Raw genomic sequence first — 13,463 nt, forward strand, 5'->3', positions numbered from 1 at the left:
CTGAGAAGTTGTATAGGACAAATATATACAAAGTAATCAATAACACAAAACAAAAACGACCATAGGTAATTAAAATTTTTGTTTCCTTGCCTTTTTTTTTTTAAAGGATGACACTAAGTCACCGAGATTAATTTGTTTAGCAACTTCAGATTCTATCGAAATTGTTGCCAACCCAACCAACCTCTCTTGCGTCATATTTGCCCTTAAATATGTTTTAATTAGCTTTAGTTTTGAGAAGCTTCTCTCTCCTGAGGCCACGGACACAGGCAGAGTCAAAAGAATTCTTAGAGCCACCACCAGGTTGGGGACACTTTCTTTCAAGTCAGATTTAAGCAAAAGTTCAAGAACGTCTTTTGGTGATGAATCTTCTGGAACACGTCTTGACATTGCCTGCAGTTCACCACATAGCTCTATGGCATCGATGTATTTTACTTCGTTGTGTGTAAGAGACTTTTCCAGAGCTTTACACTTATCCAGAACAAATTTGATTGGTTTTCCCTCAAGTGAACGGATGTGGTACAAAAATCCAAATTTCAATTCCATTTCTTTCAGCTGAGTGAACCGCTCATCAACTGAATTTATAGCAGTATCTAAGATCGCAAAGTAAAAGTTAATTTTGAAACTCTGTTTCTCATTTATTATGGGCTCATCTTTCCCTTCATAAGAGAACTGTCTGTTTTTTTTCTTTAAACGTTTTGGCGCAGAACTTGACTCAAAATTAGCTGGTATGCCAAGCTCTTCTGCGATTTCCCTCGCATCAACTAACAGCTTCTCAAACTCTTCATCGCTTCTTAATGATTGCAGATATTTCTTTGGTTTGTCAAGGTGTTGAGAAGCAGCAGCTAAATCGAATTCTTGTGACTGAAGTAACTTACTTGTCAAATTGATTTCGTACAAAATGTTGAACCATACTAGAACAGATGTAACGAAAGAAAAGGTTCCAACTTGTTTAGCAAGACCTTGATCTTCTAGCCGGGAGACATTTCCAGAGCTTCCTGTGAGACTAATATTTTCTGCTATGTCCATTAGGGCATCATGGACTTCGCTCAATTGGTAACGGAGGGGGGCCAGAGCATCAATTTTACTTTCCCACCTTCTTTCGCTTAGAGGTTTTAGAGTCAGAGATGGCAAATGACGCACGAGTACTTCCCAACGCTGAGTTGACGAAGAGAAAAATCCGTAGAGATTTTAAACTAACAGGAAAAAAGTTGTCGCTCCAAAACAACATTTAGCGGCATCGTTGACAACTAAGTTTAGAGAATGGGAGCTGCAAGGCACAAAGAATGCACGTGGGTTTATGTCCAAAATTCGTCTTTGTAGTCCAATGTTTTTTCCCTTCATGTTGCTCCCATTGTCGTAGCCTTGCCCTCGTAAGTTGTCCACAGAGAGCGACAGTTCTTCAAATTTGTTCAAGACAGCGGCTGTCAAACCACCTCCAGTTGTATCAGAAACAGGAATGAATCCCAAGAAGTGCTCTTTAATTTCAAACTTTTTGTCTTCTGATGTGGAATCAAACCGAACAATGATAGTCATTTGTTCAGCATGAGACATGTCAGAAGTACAATCCAGCTCTACAGAAAAGTATTTTGCAGTTTTGACATCGTCAAGAATCTTTTCCTGAATACCATTACTTAGCAGTTGAATCATCTCATTCTGTATTGTTTTTCCCAAATAATGTGCATGAATCTCTTTGTCCCGGATTTTCCGAATGTGCTCACACATGACGGGATCGAACATAGCCAAATACTCCACAAATTTCAAAAAGTTCCCATTATTAGATGCAAACAATGCATCATTTGATCCACGGAACGCTAAGTTTTGCTTACCTAGTACCCTCACTAGAGCTATCAACCTTTCTAAAATTTGATGCCAGTATTTTTCTTGCTCTTCAATTTTGCGTAAGTGTTCTTCGGCAATGGTCTTGTTCATCTTAAGTCTATTTTCGAGTTCCTTCCATTTTTGAAAGCTAATCATGTGATCTTTTCTTTTTTCGTGGCTGGCTAAAATAGCAGATATGTTTTTCCAGTCATTTACACCATCAGTACCTAAGGCTGAGCGTTTGATGATTCCTAGTTGAAGTGATGAGTCTGGAAACAACGTGCAGCAAAAACAAAAAACTGAATTTTTCTGAATAGAATACGTTAGCCAATTGCGTTCAAGACGTTCACCATTGACAAGACAACGTTTATAGTGAACACAAGAAAATTTTCTACGATTAGTGTCCAAAGGAAAATCGAAATCTTTAACTTGTGTGGGGCCGAGTTTTACTACATCTAGGCGTAAGTCATCATTGATTACGGTCCACGTAGCGGGATCGTCCGAATAGTCTTTGCGTAGTATTTCTATAGATGTACCAGCCTCCATGTCAGTACTGGTACTTTGATCAGATCTACCACCAGATATTGATGGTTGTAGTTCACTATTTTCAGCATGAGAAACAAATTCTATTTCCACATTCGATATTTCCGAGGCAACAGAAGCCTGTTGTTCCAACGTTTGGAATTCCGCGTCTTCATTTCTATTGCTTAGATATTTTAAAAATGACCCTTTGATTTTTGAAAGTGATTTCTCCTCCTCAGCTTTTCTTTTACGGTTCTGAAGCCCCGAAATTTTTTCTTCTTATCAGCCATGACTCGTTACAACACACAGCATTTACCTAAAAGTTAACGCGCGGATTAAAATTGTTATCTGAACATTATATAATACGATTTTACTTTTAAGACAAAAACCACAAATTTCTTTAACAATTTCCAATGTTTCCAATATTTTTGAAAATCAAAACAATATACCTACCTCGCAGCGCCTAACACTTTAGAACCTAGGCCAAAAATGTACTTAAAACCTCCTATTTTCTATTTGCATTCATGAAACCTCATGGAACAATGAATCTAATGAATATACAAAATAACAGCAATGGCTCACATGATAAAGCATGCAAACAATAGAGACATACCTCGAAAATATTATAATCGCACTCGCCGATATGCAAAAAAACGTAGATACTATCTCTCTTGCCTTAGCTGGCCTGACTGGCAGTCCAGGCAGTCTACGCCAATGCATCAAAACAGACTCCTCCCACTAGCCGCATCGACTGCTGATGACATCTATCAATATAATCGCCAACTAGTACCTAGTACCTAAAGTCCAAACTACGTATAAATAGGCCATATGGTACACCTACCTTTTAAGTATACGTATTTATTTCTCTCGGGTGCCCCCTTAGTGTAGTGTGTGCATTTTTGGTTGCTTTGCTTTGCTTTGCCAACATTTGAAAACTTAGGAGCAAAATAAACGCGCGGGATCAAACACCTGTCAGCAGACGATGCAAACGACTCACGTCCGTAGTTTAGCGCCTCCTTTCCGTGCGTAAATTGAAGCTCAACGGTTTTTCTTTTAAATTTATGGTAAAAAAATGTATGTACACTTTTCTTTCCATCTCTAAAACTTTTTGCCTTTTGAAAAGATTTTTTATAATTTTTTCTATTTTTTCTCTGGCGCCCCCTTAGGGTCGGCGCCCTAGGCGGCCGCCTAGTTCGCCTATACGTTCGGGCCGGCCCTGCTCAAGTACAAAAGTAATGCACACTTCCCAATACAGTCATAACGTACACCACTTCTCCCCTATACAGTAATAGCGTCTACCTTTACTGTTTCCATTCAGTTGTAACGTCCCAAATTGTGGCGCCATAAATTAATAATGTATGGGCCAAAATGGGGAATTTTACTAATGTCCCCCATTCTGGTGCCCATGCAATAATATTGTCATCCAATTGGCCCAATACAATATTTATGTCCTCCACTTGCTACCATAAGCTAATAATGCATGTTCCTCATTCTGGAACAAATACAGTATTATGTCACCCATCTTGCAATAATGTCCCCCATTCTGTAATAATATTTCCCAACCTGATCCCTATCCTCTAATAATGTCCCCCATCCTGGTTCCCACCCTGTAATCATAGAATCATAGAATGGTAGAGTTGGAAGGGACCTCCTGGGTCATCTGGTCCAACCCCCTGCTCAAAGCAGGATTCACTAAATCATCTCAGACAGATGTCTGTCCAGCCTCTGTTTGAAGGCGTTTGAAGGCGTCCATAATGTCCACCGTCCTGAGATAATGTCCTCCATTCTGTCCTCTATGCTGTAGTTATGTCCCTTATCAGGGCCGGCTCCAGGGCGAAAGAGTCTCAGTGGGCCCTTTTAACACATACCACGATTCATGATGCACAGATACTGCAGAGAAATTATATATATAATGCCCCCCACTCCCACCCCCCATATAATGCTCCATGCAGGATGTCACCCCCCTATAATGCCCCATGCAAGATGTCACCTCCCCTTATTATACCCCATGCAGGATGTCACTCCCCCCATATAATGCTCCATGCAAGATGTCACTTCCCCCCTTTTAATGCCCCATGCAGGATGTCACCCCCCCTTATAATGCCCCATGCAGGATGTCAACCCCCCTTATAATGTCCCATGCATTATGTCACTCCCCCTTATAATGCCCCATGCAGGATGTCACCCCCCTTATAATGCCCCATGCAGGATGTCACCCCCTCTCCCATATAATGCCCTATGCAGTATGTCACTCCCCCCACATTTTAATGCCCCATGCAGGATGTCACCCCTCCCTTTTTAATGCCCCATGCAGGATGTCACCCCCCTTTTATTGCCCCATGCAGGATGTCACTTCCCCCCTTTTAATACCCCATGCAGGATGTCACCCCCCCTTATAATGCCCCATGCAGGATGTCACCCCCCCTTATAATGCTCCATGCAGGATGTCACTTCCCCCCTTTTAATGCCCCATGCAGGATGTCACCCCCCCTTATAATGCCCCATGCAGTATGTCACTTCCCCCTTTTAATACCCCATGCAGGATGTCAACCCACCTTATAATGCTCCATGCAGGATGTCACTTCCCCTCCTTTTGATGCCCCATGCAGGATGTCACCTCTCCCCCATATAATGCCCCATGCAGGATGTCACCCCCCCATATAATGCCCCATGCAGGATGTCACCTCTCCTCCCCACCATATAATGCCCCATGCCTCCATACATTCAAAAAAAAAAATCCAATACTCACCTCACTCCTCACCTGCTGCCGCTGCTCCTTACTTCTCAGCGTCACTGGCGTCTTCCCGCTCTGCGCTGTGACGGCTCAGGAGAGAGCGCCATGTAAAGACGTCACTGCGCCCTCTGACCTGAGACGTCACAGTCAGAGGACGCGAAAGAGACTGAAACTGCAGCGGAGGCATGGGGAGAGGTAAGTATTGTGCTGCCGGGGCCCTGAGCAAGCGGGGGGAAGCGAGCACTGACATCGCTTTCCATCACGCACGGGTCCCATAGCGCAGCGAGGTGCCCGACGGCGAGTGTGTCCCCCCGCCTGCTCAAGGCCCTGGCACTTGCCCGGGTGCTGACGCCGGCCCTGTCCCTTATCCTGTAATAATGTCTCTCATTTACAAAAATGTCCCCCATTCTAACCCCCATTCTGTAATAATGTATCCCATCCTGTAATAATGTCCCATATCATAGCCCCTTTCTTTTATAATGTCCCTCATGTCCCTTTTATAATGTCCCTCATCCTGGCCCGTTCTTTAATAATGCAAAAAGGGAAAGATTCCAGCGAAATGATAATAGAATACAAAAATCCACTATTTATTTAAAAAAACATTAAAAAGACGATGGCACTATATCCAACAGCACACAAACCAATGTGTTTCAGCTTAGAAAGCCTAAATCGTCTTTTTTAACGTTTTTTCAACAAATAGTGGATTTTTTTATCCTAATATCGTCTCCCTGGATACTTACCTTTTTTGCATTTGATGTTGAGCCGGGCCCCAGGCAACTCCATGCGAAACCCTAAGCTGTATCCAGTTCACATCTCTGGTGAGTTGACTCTCCCTCTTCTCTTACATAGTTTCATAGTTACATAGGTTGAATAAAGAACTAGGTCCATCATGCACAACCTTCCTCCACCAATTGTACATTTTGTCACTAATTTAACTATAACTCACAATGTTACCTGTATCAAGGAAATCATCCAGCCCTTTTTTAAAAGCTGTTAGTGTCTGCCATTACTACCTCTTGGGGTAGGGCATTTCACAGTCTGACTGCTCTAACTGTGAAGAATCCTTTCCAATTAAGCTGCTGGAATCGCCTTTCTTCCACCTGTAATGAGTGCCCCCTGGTCCTTAATATGATCTTTGGAAGGAAAAAGTCATGTGCCAGTCCTTTGTATTGACCACACATATTTATACATGTAAATGAGATCTCCTCTGAGGCGTCTTTTTTCTAAGCTAAACAAGCTTCATCATATGAGAGGCTTTCCATCCCTTGCAATAATCTAGTTGCCCGCTTTTGAACTGACTCTAACTTCTGAATATCGGTTTTAAAATGTGGAGCCCAAAACTGGATCCCATATTCTAGATGTGGCCTCACCAGTGATTTATAAAGGGGTAACAATACGTTGGGATCACAGGATTTTATTTCTCTTTTTATACAACCTAAAATCTTGTTTGCTTTTGCAGCTGCTGCTTGACATTGAGTACTGCTGCTCAGCTTACTTGTAACCAGAATACCCAAGTCCTTCTCCTCTTCTGTAGTCCCAAGTATACTTCCCTTCACATTACAGTTTCTTTAATAATGTCCCCCATCCTGGCCCCTTTCTTTAATAATGTCTCCCATCCTTGCCCCTTTCTTTAATAATGTCCTCCATTCTGACCATTTCTTTAATAATATCCTCCAATCTGGCCCCTTTCTTTATTAATGTCCCCCCAACCGGGCCTCCTTCTTTAATAATGTCCCCCATCCTGGCACCTTTCATTAATAATATTCACTGTCCTGGCACCCTTTTCCAAGACATTTAAAAAAAATAATACATGATTCATCTCAGCTGTTTTCATTCCCCCGATGTGCAACAGGGCGTTGCATGTTATGGGAGCAGGGACAGGTGAGATGAATCGATTATTTTTTGTTAGGTTCCTGGTGAATCGTTTATTTTTGGTAGATTTTTTTTTTTTATAGTTTTCTAGTCCACAGCTGGTGTGGGGCAGCGTATAGCAGTGATGTCATGCGTGCAACAGGCACACCGACATCAGCTGCCGTCTGCTGATAGGCTGGCAGGGAGTTGGTGGCTCTGTTCCGCGATACATTTCAACTGATGCACATTCATCTTAAAACGGCGCAGGTGTTGGCAGGCTACCTTTTTGAACATTTGAAGTTACATAGTTGTTAGGAATTGTGGTTCTGTGCTCCCACCTGGGAATGGATCAGGTCCGGTTCTGTGCTACTCCGTTTGCAGGCGCGCCATTGTCCTGACCCTGGAGGCGGAGCTACTACTCATGCAGGGAAACAGTCCCAATCTTATGGAGCATTGTGTTCAGGTGTTGTAGGATGTGTGAGGACGCGGGATGCTGTGTCTCTCACTGATTTCCCTGGTTGCCAGGCAACGCAGGATGCTGCTCTGTCTGGCTCCAGGCAGTCATGGGATGTTGTCCATTCTGCTGTGCTAGCTAGTAGGGATTGGTTGTCTGGGGATGATTGGGAGGTATTCAACACCTGATCATTAGGCGGGCTATTTAACCCTGTTCCCTGCTCAGTGCTTTGCTGTTTATTGCAGTTCCTATGTGCTGTGGTGGTGAGTGGTGCTAGCATTAGTGTTGCTATCTTTTCAGGAGTTTTCTAATTTTTTCTTCTGGTTACACTTCCTGGGGTTCTTGCAGAGGTACTCACTTGGTTCTTGACTATGCACCAGACGCCAGCCGTCTGGAGACAGTGGGCCTGGGAAGGGCTCTACCATAGTCCCCCTTCCATTTACTGGGAGCTGGGTGAAGAGTATTCCCGGCCCTCAAGGGCTCGCCTAGCTGGACAGCTTGCGCCAAGTGCGTCTATGGCTGCACCTTTGCTGGTTTTGGTGCCAGTCATGCTGGGCCTCTCTGCGTAGCACATAACAATAGTTACATAGGTTGAAAATAGACCTAGGTCCATCAAATTTCACCCTCTGCGACCCTGATTGTTACACCCCTGAAAAACCCTTTACTATGAAGTGTAATAAGGTTTGATTCATGTAAAATAACCAGTTGAATATTAGATTTGTGTCATCAGATGTAATATTTAATATTAACACCAAGAATCAGAATTTATACTATAAGTATTTCTCTCCACTTGGACTTAAAAATTTGCAAATACATTTAAAGAATTGTATAATATTTAATTGTATTAAATGTGTTTAATTGTATGAATATTTAAACCTTTTAGGCTTTGTTCATATCACTGTATAGTCCTATGTTTGGCAGATTTGCCAGGAAAGCTGTGGTTTTGCTGTGTGGTTCTTTGCATCATGGCAATTACTATACTAGGGTTTGGCAGCATTGTGTAAGGATACCCTGACAATGAATAATCTTTGTTACTGCACACGTCCTATCACATTCAGCAGTTGGTTTCACATATAGAAGTTGTCACAAAAGAACACATAATTTAGTGGATAGATAGGGAGGCCACTGCAGCTCTTTTAGCCAAGGGGCCCACATGTACCAAGAATTGACCCATTGGTACCCACATCTACCTTTACAGTCAGTTGTTGTTCATGTCTTCATTTAAAGGAAACCTGTCACATCCAGATACACTACTTACCTGCAAATATAGGGTAAATCTGAAGGTAAACATCATTTATATCCTGTGGAGCCAACTTACTGTAGCAGTGGCTAGAGGAGGAAAATGTAGTTTTATTCCCTCTGCAGCCACTCACTTTCATCGGGGAGGTGCAGGGAGCGGCTAAAGTCATCACTTACTGCAGAGAGAGAGAGCGGGGTTATCATTCTCCTGCACATTGATTGACAACCTGCACTGCACACATGCACTGCACACACTCGCTGCAGAGCTCGCTACCAATCAGTAAGATGGGGAGGTCACAGGCATGCTGATTATATAGTGAACACTTTCTGTAACAACTCCTTGCACACACAGCCCCAAAGATGTCTCAGGTTCCCTTGTATCAACGACCTGGATACATACTGGAACACAAAAATACAATTTTAACATTTGTAAAACTGTATTCAAACATTTTAAATGCATATTGATTTTTTTAGGGACAAGATGACTATAACCCTTCTAGAAGACATGTTAACCTTATGGATGAGTCAGTAGGAGCCCAGAAAGCTAAGAGGTAAGAATAATGTTGCAAATCAACAAAAAAAGTGCCAAAAGTATTGAAAAAATGCTCTTACCATTGTAGGCAAATGTGAAAACCTTTATGTACTCATATAGTGATGTAGTGATTAAATGCCCTTATGACGCGCCCCCTGGGCCATATTCTTTTAGGGGGAATATCCGGAGCCGGATCAGATGGGAGTTGTAGTCTTCCGAGTGGCTGTGACCCGGTCCGTGCCCAGGGTGTCAAACTGAGTTGTATGTGGCAGTCCTACAGATGTTATTAAGTTCTTTATTGTCGACTACGCCACCCGTTGTATTGCGGTCACTATGGCCGCCGCTGCAGCAGGGTCCGCTGAGGCTGATGGTATAGGTGCAGCTTGTGATAGATAACCCCCAACGGGTGGGGTATAGCCTCAGGGGGTCAGGTGCAGAGGATGGGGGTTGTGGTGGTGCAGCGTAGATGTTAAAGGAAGACAGAGTCGGGTTATGCAGTTTAGGGTATTTACTCACTGCTGATGTTCCGGTCACTCCAGCTTCAAGTGACCTCCCGAGCCGTGCTGCATCCACCAGGTCCTGGATCCAGCCAACCCCCAAGCAAGTCCGGAGCGTGACCCTGAGCTCTCCTTCTGTCCTTTCTCTGGCCGTCCCCACTAGTGATCCACCCAGGTCCAGCTCCCTCGGGCCTTCTGTTGGGAGACCCTTGGCCTTGGGTTCCCTGACCCTCCACGTGGTATGCCTTCGTGGTGGAAATGGTGGGTGGCCGTGGCAGACGCTGCCCACGGCCTCCGGTCTCTGGCTGGGGTGTGTTTTTGCCCCCACCAGCTTGGGTTCCGGTACCCTGATGCCGACTCTTCACCCGTGGATTGGATTTGGGGTCTTAGAGTCCTCTCTTCTGCTTCCCCCTCTGGGTCTCTCTTGCTTTCTCCTCTCTCACTCTGGCTCAGGCTGCTCTGCTCCTCTTCCTCTGCTCTGCTCTGACAGACTGACTGACCCTGTTCTTTGATGGTGCCCACCTTATATACACCCTCTATGTGTGAGCTCAGGTGACCAGCACCCAATGAGCTCCTATCTTTACCCAGGCTGCTCCCCCTATCTGCCCCTACACTACTTGGGATGTACCACCCCCCTCCCACTCCAGCCAGGAACAGACTCGGTCGTACCTGCACATTTCTAAGTGGGAGTACCGTCGGTCTGCTCCTCGGAAATGGGATGTGTGTAGTGCATGCAGCCTACCGAGCTCAGATCCACACTCCATCCTTACCCGGGAGTGGAATATCACACCTCTGGGTTGAGGTGCAATACCCCTGTAGCAGCCGAATCCTCAGGGTGCTACATTCCCCCCTGGTAAATCACAGCACGTCCTCGGGCTGTAAGACATAACACCAAAACATACAAATTTTTGCATAACATATAAAACATATAAAACAATATATATATATATATCAATATAAAACATTCTCGTCGCCTCTGGCTCCTCCTCCGGTCACTGTGCAACGTGTGACCGGGTAAAGTGCGACAGTCTCTCTGGAAAACTGGTTTTCCTATAAAACCGGTAGGGGGCGCTTTAGGACGCGCAACTATATACAGGGGATATGGCCGCTCTCAGTCCTCGGCCAGGTATTAGGGAGGAATGACCGCTCTCAGTCCTCGGTCAGTGGGATTAAGGGAAATACGGGTAACAGTTCACACTCACTGGTCCCAACGGGGACTATATTAGCAACAGTTACAGTTTCAGTTTACGGTTTCAGTTTCCTGTGCCCCGACGGGCAACTATTTACAGCTTCTGCTTCGCTGTCCTTAGCGACGGCGTCCTCCTGCTCTTGCTTTTTGGTTACCTTTGGCTCTAGTTTCAGACCCGTCCGGGTCCTCTTGTTCTTCCTCCTCACACCGCAGCTCTTCCTCCGTCAGGCGATGCACATGGAGGGCGTAGGGACCTTTGGCACACTTGTGCCGGGTGAAGGTGACCTCGTCCCCGATGTAAAGGTCACGACCTCTGTGTCCCTCCGGTAGGTGGGACTCAACGTCTCTCCTGGTTACGAAGACGTCGCCTACGGTGTGGTGGTCTCGGATGAAGCCCCACCCATGCTGCAGGTTAAACTTTATCACAGTCCCGGTGGTGCGGGGACCATGCGCTGCACGGGGGTCTCTCCTGGCCCGGCTCTTCTGCTCCGCGCTCCTTATTTGAGCTTGCTGTTCCCGGACCCGCCTCTCTCTCCGCTCCCTCTCAAAGTCCTCGAGCTGTTGGCGGCAGCACTCAGCACGCTCCGCTGCAGCTGCCCGAGTTTCTTGAGTGAACCCCATAAGATCTTCTCCGGTGGGGTCCCACTCAAACTGCGCTTCCGCTAGCGGGGGCGAGATCCTCTTTACGGGCTTTGGAGCCGGGATGAGGGGTTCATCCAGGGGTCTCTCTCTCCGGAGTCGGGGATGGTGGAACTCCGGTGGCCATATAAATGGCTGCCCATCCGGGCACGTGTGCTGGGCGTACAGGTCCTCTCCCAGATGCGGCACTCTTGGTCTTATGGGCGCGGTGGTGGTGGCGCCCGGGATGCCCGGGCCTTGCGGCCAGGCCTGGGGTATCTGGAAGGTAAAGGGCACCGTAAGGACGGCGGCGCCCTGGGCTACTTGGCCCTGCGACCAGGCCGGGGGCTCCGCGGAGGTAGGGGGCGCTGTTGGTATTGCGGCGCCCGGGGGTACTAGGCCTTGCGACCAGGCTGGGGGTACTTCCTGCTTGGTCACGCTCGGGGTCGAGGCGTGTGACGTCACAGGGGTCGCGGCTCCCGTTTGAGGCCTAGTCTGCGGCGATGACGTTGCAGTGACGGGCACGGCAGGATAGACTTCGGGCTCTGCGACGGGGAGCTGGGGCAGGTACGCGGTTTCCCGGTTTGGGGTATAGACGTCCCCTTTACCTGCCTCCACTCGTTCGGCTCCCTTCTCGGCGCCGTCTCCGGCCTTCAGTCCTCCCGCGCCATCCTCAGAGGCGGTCTGTTTCCTCGTCTCGGGTGGCGTGCTCCGCTGACAGGTCTCAGTCTGCTGGGCCATCTCACGGCTCCACTCCGCCAACGTCCCTCGCTGCACCCGGGCCATCCTCCTTGCGAGGCCCTCCAGAGCGGTCTGTGCACACTCCCGGTCTCGGGGGAGCTGTGCTAGGACCTCCACTAGGCCTAGTGGGGTCGTTGTTTCCAGCAGGCTCCTGACCAACGGGTCGGTGCTGCTCTGCTCTCCTACAGTTGTCTCCAGCAGGCTCCTGGCCAGCGGGCCAGTGCTGCTCTGCTCTCCCTCCTCTGTTTCTAGCAGGCTCCTGGCCAACGGGCCGGTGCTGCTCTGCTTTCTCGCCATCTCCGGGTAAGCTCCTCCGATATTCTTCTCCAGGCTTCTTGCCTCCGGGTGCGCTCGCTCCAGACTGCTCCAAGCGGCACCCATCTTTGCTCTCTCCTTTCGTCTCCTCCCACCTCGAGGGCGGTCCCGGGGCCACTTGGTGATTGTCAGCTCCAGGGGCAGTTCTTTCTTGCTGACAGACACCTCTAGCATCACAGTCTCTGTTGGTGGGGGCGGTTTCCACTTTTGGCGCCATTTTCGGTCCTGGCCCACGATGGGAGGTGGCCTCTCGCCACCCTCTGGCACGCCCATAATGGCGTCCGCTCTTCCAAGGCGGGAAACCTTTGGAAATGGCGGGAATCGCTTCCCAGTGGCGGGAAACTCTGCAGATGGCGGTAAAACGCTGTTAATGGCGGACAACCGGCTGGAATCGACCTGTGATGGGGTCCGATGGCGGGGACCCTCCGGAACCGGCAGGAGACTTCTTTTTGAGGTAAACTCGTTCTTTTCTTCAGGCACGCAGTACCCGGTTGTTGTGGGCACGTAATCCTGCCGACTACGCCAAAGTTGACGCGCCCCCTGGGCCATATTCTTTTAGGGGGAATATCCGGAGCCGGATCAGATGGGAGTTGTAGTCTTCCGAGTGGCTGTGACCCGGTCCGTGCCCAGGGTGTCAAACTGAGTTGTATGTGGCAGTCCTACAGATGTTATTAAGTTCTTTATTGTCGACTACGCCACCCGTTGTATTGCGGTCACTATGGCCGCCGCTGCAGCAGGGTCCGCTGAGGCTGATGGTATAGGTGCAGCTTGTGATAGATAACCCCCAACGGGTGGGGTATAGCCTCAGGGGGTCAGGTGCAGAGGATGGGGGTTGTGGTGGTGCAGCGTAGATGTTAAAGGAAGACAGAGTCGGGTTATGCAGTTTAGGGTATTTACTCACTGCTGATGTTCCGGTCACTCCAGCTTCAAGTGACCTCCCGAGCCGTGCTGCA

At 47.4% G+C, this 13,463-nt stretch overlaps 1 protein-coding gene across 1 annotated transcript in view; it reads left to right on the top strand.

Moving 5' to 3' along the window:
• Positions 1 to 13,463, top strand: part of CCDC170 (coiled-coil domain containing 170) — a 252,314-nt gene that overhangs the window by 2,441 nt on the left and 236,410 nt on the right. The window contains exon 2 of the mRNA XM_073672707.1: positions 9,093 to 9,169. Within this exon, the coding sequence (XP_073528808.1) occupies positions 9,093 to 9,169 (77 nt within the window). The remainder of the gene's footprint in view (positions 1 to 9,092; positions 9,170 to 13,463) is intronic.

The sequence above is a fragment of the Phyllobates terribilis genome, unplaced genomic scaffold (assembly GCF_046119375.1).
Source record: "Phyllobates terribilis strain yellow unplaced genomic scaffold, ASM4611937v1 Scaffold_3__8_contigs__length_932513732, whole genome shotgun sequence".
Taxonomy (NCBI): Eukaryota; Metazoa; Chordata; class Amphibia; order Anura; family Dendrobatidae; genus Phyllobates; species Phyllobates terribilis.